Below are 16,932 nucleotides of genomic sequence, written 5' to 3' on the forward strand. Positions count from 1 at the left end.
AATTTCTGTCCCAGCCTGAGAATTCCATCAAACCTACTATTTGCATTTGGGATAAAGCATCAAATGGACATTTCCCATGGGATACAGACTGCTTGCTGTCCAGTAGATTCAACCATCACTCTTAAGTACATTAGCAAGAGGGAAGCAAAGGACCTCCCTGTGCTGAATGCATTGCACCAGCAGCAAGTTTCTACCAGTGCTGAGAAATTGTGCCCTTAATGTAAGTGCTCAGTAACCACCAAAGCCCTGCTGCTTGAGGAGCACTCGGAACTGTATAGAAGGCTTGCAGGAAAAGGACCTCCATTAGTACCCATTATGCTGTGATTTATGGTATGGGCTTAAAATAGCAAGAAATTAAACAGTTCTATTTAACCTAGAGTCTAAAAAAAGGCACAAAGACTTGGTGGAAAAAAAAATTTGCAACTGTTCAGATTATATTTCCAAGAACTTTAACAGTGTTGCTTTCATTTGCTAGATTTGCTTGCTGGCAGGAGTGAAATTGAGACAATTTCACTGTCTGCAGAGGTAAAGAATACCCTTTTGGCAAGGCAAGTTTGCCAGCTCTATGCAAATGTTATTCAACAGAAGTAACTAAAAGCTCTTGTGATTGCTTTAAAACATAATCTTTTTGGTCTGCAGCACATTGCACTTAACCAAGTACTCAGTGATGATAGAGTGGGTCTTAGGGCAAGACCAAATACAAAGAGCCCTTTTTAATCTGAACGTAGGAATGAACTCTGTTCACAGCTACACAAATGATCATGAAATACATAAATACTATAAAATAAATACAATACATTCAGAGTTTTCAACACTGTAGAGAGCTGTTAAGACTTCCCTAGCTCCTCAATGTGATGCATATAGAACATTCCCTTCTATGCAGTACTACATCCATGTGCCCACACCTCAACATAGCTCAGACAGCTTTCCTCTCTTGCCTGGTTTCTCATCAGTCTCTGATTCTGTAAAACATTATATCATTCCTTTAGGAAAAAGAAAAATATTGCACTTTTAAAAATGCATAAAAATCGAACCAAGTTCCCATTAACTCCACCACACAGTCTGTTATTTAAAATAGGACTTCTCCAAAAACGCATCTCTACTTGTTCTGCGCTCCGCCTCCGTTCTCCAGCGGGATATCCTCAGAGCATCGTCCCTTAGCGCACTCCTCACAGTTTTGCCAGCAGCCATTTGTCACACAGCGTGAGCTATCCGAGCCATGGGTGGCTGGGGGTCACAGGGTGTGCCCAGGCTCAGGATTTCATGGTGCAGATGGGCACCACGATGACCAGGATAACCGTGCAGGCGGCCGCCGCGATCAGGGCAGCGATCTTGCAAACCTTCGCCCTCCTGAACTCGGCTTCCTTCCGTTTCAGCAAGGAGTCGTAGCCAGGAGTGTAAATGTCTTCCATCCAGTACTCTAAGTTGTTTGGGTTTAAGGATTCTTGAGTCTAAAAACCAAAAGGAAACAGTTGTTAATTGATTGGGGTATGCCATTAATAAAATAAGTGAGCAAAGCAGATGTATCCAGCTGCACCTGGATCTGCTGGCAGGATAAAGTGGGTTATTGCCACTTCTCACAGCCCTCCATCTCCTGGTCCCAATTCCATAAAGCTGATGAAAGTGGTAAAAAAATACTGCAAAAAATAGGCTCCTGCAACAGTAAGATTCTGCTCCAAAATCCCTCACGTACCTCTGATTTACCGGAAACTTCGTCATCTTGGATGGCATTTAAATAGGATCTCTTTAATCTGCTCGACAGCAGAGGTGTCAGCAAGTGCCGGCCTGTTACTGTTAATAATTTTTAAATTATTAAAGCTCAGCTGATGGGAAAGGTTCTTAATATATGCTCCTCATGCTCTACATTTTACAAAGCTAACCCTAATTTTGTCTCCATGATTTGCTTGCAGGGATGGTAACCCATCCCCATCCAGCACCCAGCCCTGCTGCAGGGGCAATTCACAGACCCCTCCTCTGGAATGGCATTGCCTGGGGACACCAGCAGCCTGCAGAACTTCATCAGTATTTCCATCTGAATTACTTATTTTTTTTGTCTTACAGCTTTTTGTTCCTAAGTATTTATGAGCTCTTAAAGCTTTCCATTTCAGCCTTGCTTTTATTTTCCCCCTCTTTAACCTCTGTTTTAGAGGAAAATAAAGGGAAAACTTGGGAAACTGAAACTCTACACATTATATTGAACTTATCAGCAGAAAGGAGTAAAGCAAAAAGAACATTTTGAAAAATGACATATTTTCCCCAAAGCTGTCTCCTTTATCTGAGGCTCCAAAAGCCCATTTCTTTAAAAAAAATGAAAAAGATTCCATATAAAAATATTACAGTAAGAATACCTTAACACACATCATTTCTGTGTTTGTAACAGTCCTGATCCAAAGCTTGTTGGATTCTGCAAAGAAACTCCAGCTGACTTGAGAAGGATTTGACTAATCCTTTAGCCTTTAATTGACTAATTCAGATTTTTTTCAGATTCAGGCCAGGAGCTACTGGCTAAAACTTTGCTTTTCCTGATAGCAGCATTTGTTATTTGTAAGTAACTACTAAAAGAAGTGATTCTATAGCTATCTCAGAAAGAAACAAAGAAAATTGAGCAATGGTTTTATGATCATTTAATAGACACCTCTATGATAGTGTTAGGATGCTGAAACTGTCCATCAGCCACATCTGTGATTGTATCTTTATGGCTTTGAATGACCTGTTTCAGCCTTGTGAAAAAAGGCAGCAATCTCATCTCTAAAGGCATCAAAATAGCCTGATACTGTTTGATCCCAGTGGATCATCACACAAAAGCAAAGCAATGAATCTCACACAGAGCCCACACCTGGGACAAGCTTTGGGCCTGATTAGTTTTGCAGTTTCTTTTTTTGGAGGAAAACCCAGCAGACTTGTCAGGCTCCAGGAGAAATTTTAAGTAAACAAAGGTAGAAAACCCCCAAAGATAGCAATAGTATGCTTCAAGGAAATTGCAGTTTTGGACCCATCTGCCTTGGCATTGACCTTTTAACTACTTCAGAAGGAAGATGCATTATTAAAAAGGCCCATTACTGTTAATCAGCTTCCTTTTCCATTTCATTGCCAGACGTAGGAATGTTCATTAAGGCATAATGTATTTACTTTCAGTTCTAATAAACTTAATCACTGGGAAAAAAAACCCACTCATCAGTCTGTGTCTATTTTTTAAGTTTGTCAGTAAGCTCCATTATAAAGTCTAGACATGGGCTTTGCAGGGTAGATGCAATTCTGACAATCTTTTTGGAGGGAGAGAATCAAACCAGTAAACTTCTATCACCTTTATCCTAAAGATAAATGATGGCAATAAGCCGATTTCTCTGGTTTGCTCACAGCCATGCAGAGCTGCTTACAGAGAACAAAACAGCCCAACGAGGAGCAGATGGAGAACACTTCTCCCAGAGGGGCTTTGCTTCCAAATATCACCTCCCTTATTGCCTCACACAGCAGGTAAGTGATGCTTTGTGACTGCCTGCTGCAGAGGAACTTGTTCCAGCCCATTCCTACTCCAGCACACAGCCTGCAATGCCAGGGTTCGGGACTCAGTAAGCCATCTAAAGCTTTTAGGACCCAAAAAGCAGCAGGGAGCTGAGGCAAGATGCAGCCTGCTCCCTGTGCTGCTTGTTTTTCTCAGAGTGCAATTCAGCCACAGCAAGGAGCAGCGGCTGGTGAGGACAGGGAAGTTTGCACGAGCCAAGCAAGGAGGTGAATTTGTTGTGCACAAATTCCTGCACAAACACTCATGGGAGCTGCACTACAGCACTGCGTGAGCAATGGTTTCAAATCCAAATCAGCCAGCTCAGGGTGCTGAGGCACAGCATCCTGATGCTTTCCTAGGGATTAGTCTGATGGGTTTGGAGCTGGTACCTCAGCACTGAGCCATTCAGGGCTGGAATGGAGCAGCAAAGTCTCAGACTCTTCCACAGCAGACAAGCTGTGGAGACAAGCAGACTCCCTCCCTGAGCACAGCTGCACCCCACAGACTGCTGCCCACAGTACCCAAAACGCCTGAGGTCAGCACCAGACCTCCCCACTGGTCCTACATTCTACTGTCCAAGTGCATATAAAAGATACACATATATTTGCACATCAGTGTGCACTTCATTGTGTGACACATTTTGGGTTTCAAGACCGAAAATGCAAAATTTCTTTCATTTTTACACATTTTGGATGTCATCTTTCAGTTTTTCTTTTTAAACCTCTGCTCAGATACCTTCCTTCCTAAAAGATGTGTTGTGTTTATCAGACTACACAGGGTATCCAATGTGGGTGCTCGTTTTATGTCAGGTTTGTGATTTCGTGTCAGGAAAACATTAATGTAAAATTTGAATGTGTCTCCTCTGCTTGTTGCACAAGAGCCTGCACACTTCCAAGCTGAACCAAAATGCAAACTAGACACAGCATTAGTTGCCTGGCTGGTTTCCAACAGCCACTTCAAAGCTTCCACAGTGACGTGTTTCAAAACCAGCCGTGGTATTGAACATCTTCTACAAGTATTTGATGTCTTGTGTTCCTAGTAAAATGAAAAAAAAAAAAAAACAACCTAACATTGCAATTCCCTGTGAATAATTCAGAGTCAGAGGAAAAGGCAGCAGTCCCAGTTCCTGCACCACTCTGCCTTGCTGCAGTTAGGAACCAGCTCACCTCTGCACTCCCTTATTCCCCAACTCTTCTTTAGAGCTACTAAAGCCACCATGGCTTAGGAGATGTCTCTCCATTGCAGAATAAGCTGGGAGCATCAGCCTGTCAAGGATCACCATTCAGAAACAAAACATTCACATTCTTCACTGTCCCTGGCCAGGATGGATAGGGATCAGCAAGATTAGAGGCTCAGCAATCCACAGCTCTTTCCTGAGCTATCCAAATCCCTTCTTAAATGCATACTCTGGCAACATCCATTTGCAATCAAGCCATTCAAATTAAACAAATGAGACTCACTTGTAGATCCAAGGCTGCAATCTTGCCTTTATCCCCCGAATTCCTCGTGTATTCCTCTATGGTCCACGATGGCTGGGCACGTTTCACTTCAGCCAGCTCTGTCAACCTCATGTCTGTGTAGAGAGGGTTGCTTTTCATGTGTGACTTGAGTGATGCAGGGTAGGGATGAGGACTAAAGACTTGTTCAATCAAGAAAGCGTCTTTTGGCTGTTTAGAGAGTCTATGTGGCTGTGGGATTTCATACTGCCTGTCTGCCTGCAATAGGGTTTAAAAGAATTTGAGAGAAAAAACAAGACTATGAGGGAGTTAAACATAAAAGACAAAGATATTCCTTTCAAAAGCACCATATGATAAAAAATAGACCAGCTAGGATAAAGGTTTTGGATGGCCTTCATCCATTTGCCCACCTTCTCCTCACAAACAAACGAAAGAGGTATTGAGGTATTTTACAGACACAACTCCAACACGATGCTGACACAGCAGAAGAAATCTATGGTTTGTGCTGTTCAGAGATCAAAAAAATATTCTGAAAATGGCCCTGACATCCAGAGAAGCCCAGCTGATCTGCAAAAGCTGAGAGATACAAGCAGGCTTCCAGGTTTCTGCTTCCAGATCAAATCCTAACGTGAATTATTTTTCAGGGATGCCCCCACCTGACACTGCAGCATCTGTGGTACCATCCAGTGTCAGCTACAGGCCACTGAAGGAGTCTGGGAGGGACTCTCAAAATCAGCATGTCATCCTAAGCAAAGCAGTGTACACAAAAGCCAAGGTGTGGGCTGACTAAGGATGGCCTTCCTCTCCCTCTGCAGCCTAGCAATAACCCATGGTTTGTGGTTTCTTGTTCACCCAAGCACACTTCTTTCCACCAAACCTCTTCCTCTCTGTTCTCCACCCTTCTCTGCCCTCACACCCCATTGCAGAAGGCACAGCAAGCCTGTCCTGTGGTCACAGCTGGCAAGGGGCTGCAGGACCCCCTCCCCAAACAGGAACAAGCGCCCACCCCGTGCAGTTTCACAGAGCAGCACCCAGAGCCCCAAGGGCATCCATGGGGTCACTGAATGGGGCACAGGGAAGCTGCTGGGAGCATGGGCAGAGTTTTTCTGCCCAGCTACACTGCAGTTCCACAACAGGAGGCTAAAGACTCATTTAAATGACCATGAAAGTCAGATAGAGAGAACATAACTAAAATGAGCACCTCACAGCACACATACAAGGTTTTCTTTCCTTGAGGGATTTGAATCCATGAATCTATTTTGTTGGCTTTTAAATATGTACATACTTTTCTGATAAAAGCCATCACAATTCAATTTCAAAATATCCCTTCTAAAACAATCACTACACAATTTCAGTTTTCCCCACACCCTTTCCACCAAGGTAATTACCAGGCCTCCTTATGTTGCTGCAGATGATGAAGAATACCATCACCTTCCCAAGATGTCACCCACATTACCACCCTTTCTTTGCAAAAAAAAGCAAAGCTTTTGAGAAGCAACTTGGCCATTTTGTAGCTGCCAAGCAAGAACCTGCAGGTACAAAATCACTCAATTATGATAACAATAAAGGCAGGCATAACATGGCAAGGCAAAGCATTGTCATACCCGGAGGCTTGTGATGACTGTGGAATTCATAACCACATTATTTTTAAGCATTTATTATGTGAGTTAAAGTTGAAATTACCTCTTTAGATTTCCTGTGCCAGTCCTTATTTTCTCCTCCATCTCTCTCTTTCACCTCCTCCTCTGTAATGCCAACTTGGTTGGTGTAAGTAATAGCTCTCCAGTCTCGGGGAGAGTTTGAAATACTTGCTATTTTGGATTCGGTCGCACTGTTCTCTTCTGTTAGTGATCTTGATGATCTCCTAGTAAACAAACTTTTTTTTAAGGCTTTTACTCGAAGGCTCTCGCTATTACTTCCACTGGCATCTGAACAGCACCATTCTGGATTATTTTCCAGTTTGCCTCCATGAGGAGTATTGTGGCACTGGAATATCTGTGGGGAGTTGCTGTCATCTGACGCGGCATCGCTCGTCAAAGAGTTGAGATCTATTTGTACACTGACCTTCTCTGGCTGCTGGATTTTTTGATCCAGCTTGCTTAATTTTCCCAGGACTTGAGAGATTTCTTCTCGGACACCTGAGAGAGATTCCAGTTTCTTCTCTATTTCACCGATCCTCAAGACTAATTTGCAGACGCTCGTTTTCAGTTCATCATCTGTGTTACTGACATCTGCCCTGACCACTTTATCCAGTTTGTTACAGGCACTCCCATTGGAGATCTTAGTCAAATTGTGCTCAGGTGAGCTCTCACAGTCTGATTTGTGCACCTGAGACAAGGAACCAGTGCTGTTGTAGCACGAGGACTGCATCACTCCCGTGGACCCGCTGATACTCATGTCATCCAAAAACCTGAAAATGTCACTAATGTCATCGCTCACGATTTCAGAGTCATCATCTGACTGCTTCAGAGAATGCCTCTCACCATACTTAGCTTGGCCTGCTGCACACAAATCCTTGCATTTCTTGTGCTCCAGAACTTGCTGCTCCGTTTGTGTCCCAACACTCATGGTCCTGTCAATGCTTAAGATCTGCACAGAAGTACAGTTAATGCTTTTATCCTTAAACTTTTTGACTGGCTCATGTTTCTCCACATCTAGAATGGAAGGAATTTCCTTAGGTTTGTGCCCGTTGGGTTTCACAGCATAGTTTGCCTGCATAATTGGTTGCTGATCCTTTGCATTTACGTAGGACTGATGCCTCTCAACTGAAGGAAAGTTTGGAGATGGGTTGCTCGAACTCTGGTATCGTGATTTCTCTTCAGACTGCTTCCTATTAAAAAATGAGCGTTCAAAGTCAGGGACCTCCTCAGTATTTAAACTCCAGCTTTTAGCTGGCCAGGCAGTTTGCTTGGCTGGCTTTCCAGTCCACTTTTTGGTTTCCTGTGGTCCAAGAACAGTAGTTGGGCCAAAATAGGTTGAAGCTTGAAGATCATCTAAACTTTCATGCTTCACTCGCCTTTTGTCCGGTATAGGAGAATAAATTGGATTCAAGTACTGGCTGCTGTATGGCATTTCAAAGCTGTGGTTGAAGAAAGTCTGCTTAGAGCTTTCCTTCCTGTTCTGAGGCTCTCTGTGTCCATCTTCTGGTGTTTTATTGGATGGTATTAAGTTGGGAGATATTGTAATCAGATTATGAAAATCTTCTTTGAATATATTTCTTTTCTGGACACACGACTGCATCATGAACGGCTCGTCATTTGTAATGAAAGTTTCTTTTAATCCTGCACTTATAGGCAAGGAATCCTGGTCTGAAATAGACTCATTTTCAATGTTCATGGGGAAGTAGGTACTCTGCATCTCACATGGTGGGGATGTGGCAATGGAGTAGGACGCCAGCGCCTGCAGCCTGTCCAGAGAGGCAGCCCGGCCCTTCATGTCCTTATTAACACCAAGCAAGAAGTTAGGTTCTGACGAGGGGACGAACTGCTGGCAGTCTTTGCAGTCCATCTTTCTGCATTTTGAGGACCTTCTGACAGGAAAGCCCCGGTTGAAGTCCTGGTCGTTGAGCTCACAGTTGGGCACGCAGTCAGGCACACAGTCTGCCATATTGCAGATCTCCGTGTCAGACCTGCAGGACTCGAAGGACTCCTTCTTCTTCACTTTGTGCCTTGCAACTGGAAGCTTCTCCTTGGCCACTCCCCCGTTCATTTGGATGAGGTTGAATATTGTTACTATATCTGCTGCAACCATGATTTTCTTTGATTGCTGATTGTTTACAGTGCATCTCATTTTGTCTTTGAACAAAGTCGCTGGGAAATTAGGATCCAGGCAAGCAGTGTAAAACAGCACGCTTCTGAGCTTGGCCAACTGGGATAAATCAAACCTGGCACACAGGGACTTGCAGAGATCCTGGTAAGAAACAGTATTCTGCTTTGTGTCCAGCTCCTCCAATATCTTCACCAGGAAGAGTGAGGATTCCTGGTTGGACTCCATGGCTCAAGCGTGTTTTGCCGTTTAGCCTGGAAACCACGTTCCACTTCTACAGCAACACAAAAGAGATTGTAAGTCACCCACAGGTAACACCCAGGGCCTTGCAACTCAGCCAGAGATGGGGCCTGGCTCCCTAACCATGCCATCCAGGGCCTGCTTTTATAACCCATCCTCATGTTCTGAACTTCAGGCTGCAATCCTAGCATCCAATAAATCAATACTTAAATGGAATCAGGGTTTTATCCGAGAAGGCTCCTTTATGCCAATGTCTACTAAGCAACCAAGTGAATAAACAGAAGAAGCTTTGGAGAGGCTGAACTAATGGCAGATAGACAATAGCCTGCACAGAATTTCAGCACAGAATTTCTTACCAACTTATGAGAGGTTCAAAGCACAGTTTAAGCATCAAATTGTCTGCAATCATTTCAGTCCTAGCCTAACCAGGGCTGATCTACTGCACTATGACATGTTTTCATATCTGAATGCAAATGGCTCTGAAGATTTTCTGTCAATAAACTTCTGTCATGTTTTTAGAAGTTTTCTGAGAACATAATTGCCATCTTGCTTGCTTTAATCCATTATTTTCTCCTCTGCTCTGAATTATCTCCTTTGGATACTTTGACATATTTTTTTCCAGAAATACCTTTTCAGGAATGGAAAATTTGCCAGGTCCCACATGAAAAGTGTGTGTGGGCCCTGTCTGGACTGTAAAGTCCAAAATTTAGCAAAGAACAGAAGGAGTTAAAAAAAAATAAATCTTACTGAACCTTGAAACCAATCCAGCAGATGCCAGAGGGATGGCTGCCAATCAGGATGGATTTGAAGACAGAAAAATATCAAGGACAGAGAGTATCCTCTTCAGTGATGTGCTCCCAGTGAAGCCTAGAAGTGCGTTTCCATTCACCATCCCGAAATGACAGGGCAGAGGTGAAGAGCAAAAGCTGCACATTTATGTGGATAACAGGAATAGCTTGAACAAGTTCAGCTAACACTAGCAAACATCTTGGGGAGAATATAAACCCCTGCACTTTCAGAATTGAGAACAACCTTTAGCTATTATGGATTAGGAAAGGATGTTGACAATTTTTTGTCCATCTATTTGAATATCCTTGGTGTCTCCGCTGTTGGCTACTAGGAAAGACAGAGCACAGGCTGATGCAGTCTGCCAGTTGCTGAGTTTGGTCACTCTGTCTTTGTTATTCTTACTGATAGGAATGACAAAAATGTTCTCAGTTTCTCAAAAAGATATGTTATCTTCCCCCATTCACTGCCACCCCTGGAACTGGCCTCTCCTCCATCAAATGCAGAATATCCACCCAAATGGCAAAGCACTGAAGTCAACATTGCAAGGCTTATTATTACTCGTTCTAAAAGGCACCTTCTGGTCAAAGACCTAAGGACTCCTGAGCACCACTCCAGAATCCAGGGCTCCTGTTCCATCTCCTGCCCTGACATCACACATCAGTGATTGCTATTAGTGTCAGTAGCCAGAGTACTTCAGCTGTCATAACAAATAGTTACCCAAAAGAATACAAAACAAGTCTCCATATGAACTCCATTGCTTATTTAAATAACAACTCTCTACTGTGTGTGATCAGGAGCTGAGCAGCAGCAACGTGGAGGTATTTCTGTGATTGTAAACACAGCTCTCAGAAAGCAATGGCTACAGGGATTTTCCAACACCTCCGCTGCATGCATGTTTGCTTTTAAAGCTCCTGCATTATGCATAGCAGCACAGCTGACAAAGGAGAAAAAATGTTTTACTGTTCTGTGCTCAGCTCCAAGAAGTAATGCAAAAGGCTGGAGGAGGGTGCTTGTATCCTTTTTCTCTCAGCAGAGTGTGCTTGGAGGCACAGCCTCTTTCACAGCCTGCCTCTGTATTTCTCTGACATGCCACCATTAATGATGCTCCCATGCTAGATCCAAACTCTGCTAGTCACCACCAAGGCTACCAAGTTCTCACAGAATAAACTTCACGTGTGGGGCTCAGAGACCTTCCCAGCTGACAGGGCACTGGCATTCCAAGTCAATTTTCTGCATGTTATAAATCTGCCACTTGGGACAGGAGTGAAAATATGTCTTTTTGTCACCTCCAGGCTGAATACCAGCAAAAGCAACTATCTCTTCCTATTTGTAAATTCACAGCTTCTTGCCATCCCCTCACCTGGATATACATTTTCACAGCCTGATGCACACCCTGCACTGGCCTGCCTTCTCCCCACTCACTCTCCTGCTAAAACACCCAAGTAGCCAGTTTGCACTAATGTATTTTTGACAAGTGTCAACCCATTTTGCTCCCCACCCTTCTGCCTTTACTCTCTCATCCCAGAGAGGATATCCTATGTACAGCTTCTGAAAATCTTTGCTTTGCACCAAGCCATTCTTTGCATCATCAGAGATTTTAACTTCATGTTTCTAAACACTATGAATCTGGTAAAACTCAGCCTGAGTGATGACAAGCTCAGTAAGTTGAGTGGAAGCCCTGCTGCATACCCCCAATCTCATGTTGCTTGTACTTAGCACCAACAAGGACCCTTGTTTTGGGGACCCCAATCCAAGCAGAAGGGTGGAGGCACTGAAGCACAGACCCAAAGCAGGAGAGCCCAGCTAGACTGGGTTAGCTCAGTCCCACCCCTGTGCCCCCAGACCCAAGCAGGTGGCAGCCAGCTATAAAGCAGTGAGAGATCAGGAATATGACAAAGGCTTTGAGACAAGGGTGACCAGGAGAGAGCTGAACCTGCTCAGGTGGGAATTCAGCCAGTTCATTCAACTGAGACTCAGCTAGGGGAGGTGAAACTGAAAAGGCAGGTTGCAAACTCAGATATAGGCCTTGAGGAAAAGAAAGCTAGCTAGGAGCTGGAATAATTTCTTCTTCACCCTGTGGCTGTTCACAAACAGCTTTTTGGTGTGAGAGAATTTTAGGTGTGAAAGATATCTCTGGGCTTCAGCCTGAGCATGGAAATTGGTGCTCCCTTGTGCCAGAGCATCAGAAACATTGCTGCTAGTGGACCATCAACAGATTGGGGCTGTGAAGAACGGGATGTACTACCCCTAAGGATAATATATAAGGGCCTTGGAATCTTGTTTCCTGCTTCAGGGATGTAAAAACCTGGTGCCAGAATTTTTAGTGGCACATTAAGCTCCTCTGCCTCTTGTCAAGCCTCCTAACAGCCTGCAACAAAGACAGGTGCTTCTTGGCAGGCCAGCCCAGGAGCTGCCACATCCCGGGTGCCAAGCACTTGGCCAAGCACCATCTCAGCCATTATGTCCACGTTCATTCAGTATCTCTCAAAGCAGGACCAGAATAGAGCTAGACGTGGCACAGAAATGCAGAGCTCTGAAATGAGCACAGGAAGGCCTTTTAAAGAGGGCTCAGGGTCACGAATCAGTCAAAAGCAGCAAAGCAAATGGAAGCACCCACAGCAAGAGCAGCAGCACACAGGGTCTCTCCTCAAATGGCCTCAATTCCACCAAGGTTCTTGCGCCTTCCCCTCACTGCCAGCAGCCACACACACCCTCCAAACCCCCCTCAAACTGACTTTGGCCTCCAGACACGTGGAGCTCCCCACGCAAAGGGATGGGATCTGGTTTATTTATCTCCACCAAGCCCATCTCTGACCAAAGGAGCCACTTAACATTTCATCCTTAATGATTTTGTTATATTAGCATTGGAAGGGTCGCTTTGACTCAGCTTCCCGAGATTTGACATTTGCTGCTCGAATAGCACAATTATAGCCCAGCATGGGCCCGTGGAGCATCAGATTGCACAGCCAGTCGATGGGGGCTGGCTCTCCTTGCTCGCAGATGAGCTCCAGACTTACCACAGATCGATGTCTTCTTGCCCTGCACCGGGAGCAATGAACTGAGCTGTCATCTTACCACTAAGCCACTGTCTCAGCCTCTGGAGGAGAAGTCCAAGAATATTACAATTGCAAGCTCCATCCCCAGAGGAGCTCTCTGCTGCACAAAGGGAATATACTGCTCTATTTTCTGGGGTCTTTAGGAACCAAGCCTCCATGAAAGCTCTCCCCTGTGGTTCTCCAGACCAGGGGAATCTGCAGACTCTTTCATGCATCTTGCTTCCTTGCAGGAAAGCCAGAATGCACCTCCCATCCTCACCACCTCCCAAATCAGCAGTGAGATGGGGGTGCTCCCCTCGTCTCCTGCCTACCCTATAAATTTGCCATCCACAGGAATTCATGGAATTAGAACTGCTTCCCAGTTGCCCTGGCTGCTTTCCTGTGACTCCTTCAGCCCAAACCCTGCCCTGCCAAATGGTCTAAGGGCAGCACACATTGAGGCAGATAAACCCCAGCAGAGGATTCAAGACACAGTCCCACCACTCGACTTCCCTGAGCAGCTGCAGGGTGGCAAGGTGCCCTGCACGAGTCTGAATCACAGCCACTGCCACACAGACCACGTTATCTGCCTCTCTTATTTCCTCCTTCATTTCCTCCCCTGTTCTTTGTGCCACTGACATTTGCTCTCCCCATCTCCCAATATCCACAGCAGGTGCAGCCAACACACAGATGTGACTCTCCCTTTGATTTGCCAGCCAAGAGGGAAACAGCATCCTCGTTTTGTCCCCCCCACGGTGACAAACGGGCCACCCCAGAATGCCACTACAGCACTGCAACAGCAGAGTGATCCTTGCATAAATCCCCTCAGAAAGAGCCAGCCACTCCAGCACAGCAGAACATTAATACAGAGCCAGTGATATGCTGTTTTACTATTAACTTGGGCTCATAAATCATTCAGCCTGCCTTCCCAGCACCAGATACTATAAAACAAGGCAGGCAACGCTTGCCTCACATGAAATGTAACCCATCGAGATGGAATTCAGTTTTTGTTTTCTCCCACACTCATAAATCCATTGCTCTGCCAAAACATTAAGAAATTTCTGATGAAGGAATGGGGACCTCGAGCCCCATCTGGCTTCCACTGCACACAGACACGGGAGCTGGCACTCAGGGAAACAATGCCCATTTCCTCACACCTTATTCCTCCTCCTCCCTCCAGCCTTCTGCCACTCATTTGAAAGAAAACTAAAACACTTTGGAGCCCTGCCCGTGCAATGGCAACTGCTCCTCTCCACCTTTCACTGAATGAAAACTCCTCCTGACCAGTGTGGCACAGGCTGTCTCCTCCGGAGCATCTCCGTGGCGGCGCAGGAGCAGGGTGGGCTCAGTCCCCGGGGCAGGAGCAGGTGGGTGCTGGCTGCCTGCTGTGCGTTTTATTCAGAGCTGAAGGGAAGGAGCCCCTGCATGCCGGGAGCTCACGGTGCCTGTGCACCCGGGAAGGATGCACACACCCTGCACATCCCGAGCATCCCGCTGCCAGCCCCCTCCGAGGGTCACCGGGGGTCGCTGGGAGGAAGAAGCCGCTGTTTTCTGGCTCTTATCCTGCGTGAATGAGCCCTGGGAAACCGCGCTTTACAAACCCAGCTCCTTACCAGAGGCAGGCTCTGCTGTGAAAGGACTCTGCACAACACTTGAGCTGCCTCAACACCCCAGAATTCAGCGGTTTTTAAAGGATCTGAGTGCCTAAATTGATGGGGAACTTGTGGATAAAAGCAGCGGACCCTCACAGCTGTGCAAGAGCTCAAGTCGAGCAGGGCTTGCCATTGATTTTTCTTGCACAGTAACATTAGGCTGATTATCTGATTATTTGCATGGTTCAGTTATGCAATCCAGGTTAAGGTATCTCTACGATCTGGGAAAGTGCAAACAATCATCCTAAAACTGTGCAATAAATTACTGGAATTATTACTGCATCATATACTCTTGGTTATTCTTTGCCAACTCTTGGCCCATTCAGACACACACAAATACTGTCCTCCCCATACATCATTAGAGCACATCCAAGCCACATTTTTACCGGAAATTTTTGTATAAGGAGACACCATTAAAAATACTGACGGACAAACACAAAAAAGTCTAATTTAATTAAATGTGAGCAATTCATCCCATCTGTGGGCATCCTGGATTTTTGAACAGCAAGTCTATAACAATCTCACTGCCTCCCTGCTCCCTTGCCCTGGTGGGTCCAGCTTTACTGATCCCCATCCCTCCAGACTCCGTTTGGGGGTTGGGATCCCTGGGGCTCAGCCCAAGGGTCACCCACTTGCTCCTCTCGGGCAGATCCGGATGTGCAGGACTAAACTGGAGCTGCCAAAGTCCCAGACAGAGTTTCACGATTTTGGAGCACCCCCTTTTCCTAGAGAGCTTAACAAAGAGGGCCACCCACAGGGGACCAGAGGGGTCTCTTACCTGCACTTACTCCTCCTCCTCCCAGCCCGGCATTGGAGCCGGGGCTGAAGGCGCTCCCGGGCACCGCCGGGTGCTCAGCGCATCCCTGGGGATGGACAGCATGGGGGGCTTGTCCCCGGCGCCCCTCTCCCCCAGCTCACCGCCCCGCGCCCCCTCCCGCACCTGGGGCTCACCTGCGGGCTCCGCCTGCCTCTGGCGCGGGCAGCGCGGCCGTCAGGGCTGCATCTGCCGCTGCAGCAGCCGCTTCCCGGCCAGCAGCAGCAGGAGGAGGAGGAGGAGGAAGAGCCCGAGGCTGAAGCCCCGGCAGGATGCCATAGCGCCGGGCTGCGCTGACAAAGGCGGCAGCAGGTTGGCATGGGAGGAGGGAGAGAGGGGAGGAGAGAGGAGAGAGAAGGAGGGGAGATGGGAGGGAGGGGGCAGCACAGGCCGAGCCTCCCCGCGCCGCCCCCGGTCCCGCTGCCCCGGCCGGCCCCGGGCGCTGCGGCAGCGGCGGCTCCGGCTCCGCAGGGACCGGGCGCGGCGGAGGGGCCGGGGCTCCGCTCCCCCAAACCACTGTATCCCTGTCATTGTTATTATTCGGGTGAGCCCCGGCGCTCCTCGGGGCGGGGAGGAGCGCTCGGCTCCAGCCGCACCGCCAGCCCCGCTGTCCGGGTAGGGACAGCGCCCGCGGGCAGCCTGGAGCAAAGGGGGCAGGAAAGGGAAAGGGGTGCCCAGCGGGAAAGGGGGTGCCCAGCGGGAAAGGAGCCCGATTCTGCCCAGCCGGGGACATGGAGAGAAGCGTTCTGAGGAGGAGCGGCTGATGGAGCCGGGACTGTTCAGCCTGCAGGAAAGGCGAGGCAAGGGTGACTTTATGGCTCTTTACAACTCCCTGAAAGGAGCAGGTAGCCAGGTAGGGGTCTCTTGTCTCAGGTGACGAGCGATAGGGCAAGAGGAAACGGCCCCAAGTTGCACCAAGGGGAGGTTGAGGTTGGATATTAGGAAATAAATAGTTCTTCACTGAGAAGTGAAGGCTGGAACAGACTGCCCCGGGAAGTGGTGGAGACACCATCCCTGGAGGTACTTGTAGATGTGTAGATGTAACACTTGGGAACACGGTTTTGAGGTGAGTTAACACTTGGACTTGATGATCTTAGAGATCTTTCCCAACCTAAACAATTCCGTGATTCTGTGACAGCATCCAGTGCCCACCTTGCACACCCGTGCCCACCCTGCATGCCCATCCATCACTCCGGGGCACCAAGGCCACCAGTGCACATCCCTGAACTGCACAGCTGCCCTCAGGCAGGTGGTCCTTGCAGGGATGGGTCTGGGGGTGTAGGAAGGGGCTGCAGGGTGTGGGGTCCCCACCCCAGGTGTGCCGTGGTACATGTGCAGGACACGCACACTCCCTGTCTGGCAGGCAAGGTCTGACCTCAGCCACAGCACTGCCTCTGCCCCTGCTGCTGCTGGCTGGCCACGCCACGCAGAAATACTGCAGAGAGTTTTTAATAGAGGTGTTGCTGGGTGAAATAAAGCAGGAAGATGTCAAAGGCTCAACTTCTCCTCTCACTTGCACTGTTTGGGGAGCAGGCTATCGGCTTCCCTTTCCTAGATGGACTAATTTGAGGGGTTGTATGCACAAGCACATCACAGCCATCAGATCCCTATGGACAAAACTGGCCTAAAACTATGTGGTTTACTTATTCTGACAACCTTGGGAACAGAGCTCTCTGCT

At 47.2% G+C, this 16,932-nt stretch overlaps 1 protein-coding gene across 1 annotated transcript; it reads right to left on the reverse strand.

The window, feature by feature from the left end:
- Positions 1-1,232: 1,232 nt before the first annotated feature.
- Positions 1,233-15,520, reverse strand: MINAR1 (membrane integral NOTCH2 associated receptor 1). Its single transcript, XM_058811734.1, has 4 exons — positions 15,392-15,520; positions 6,643-8,998; positions 4,963-5,217; positions 1,233-1,451 (listed from the first exon to the last, which is right to left on the reverse strand). The coding sequence occupies exons 2-4, from the start codon at positions 8,950-8,952 to the stop codon at positions 1,254-1,256; spliced, it is 2,763 nt and encodes a 920-aa protein (XP_058667717.1). The 5' UTR covers positions 8,953-8,998; positions 15,392-15,520; the 3' UTR covers positions 1,233-1,253.
- Positions 15,521-16,932: the final 1,412 nt, after the last annotated feature.

This window comes from Ammospiza caudacuta, chromosome 10, assembly GCF_027887145.1.
Source record: "Ammospiza caudacuta isolate bAmmCau1 chromosome 10, bAmmCau1.pri, whole genome shotgun sequence".
Taxonomy (NCBI): Eukaryota; Metazoa; Chordata; class Aves; order Passeriformes; family Passerellidae; genus Ammospiza; species Ammospiza caudacuta.

What these genes read in the sequence shown, in the direction of transcription:
- MINAR1 (XM_058811734.1), bottom strand. Translation starts at nt 8,952, where the DNA reads ATGGAGTCCAACCAGGAATCCTCACTCTTCCTGGTGAAGATATTGGAG. An exon ending in GGCACAGGAAATCTAAAGAG is followed by an intron (nt 5,218 to 6,642) that starts GTAATTTCAACT and finishes ACCCTATTGCAG; the next exon opens with GCAGACAGGCAGTATGAAAT. An exon ending in TTGCAGCCTTGGATCTACAA is followed by an intron (nt 1,452 to 4,962) that starts GTGAGTCTCATT and finishes TTTGGTTTTTAG; the next exon opens with ACTCAAGAATCCTTAAACCC.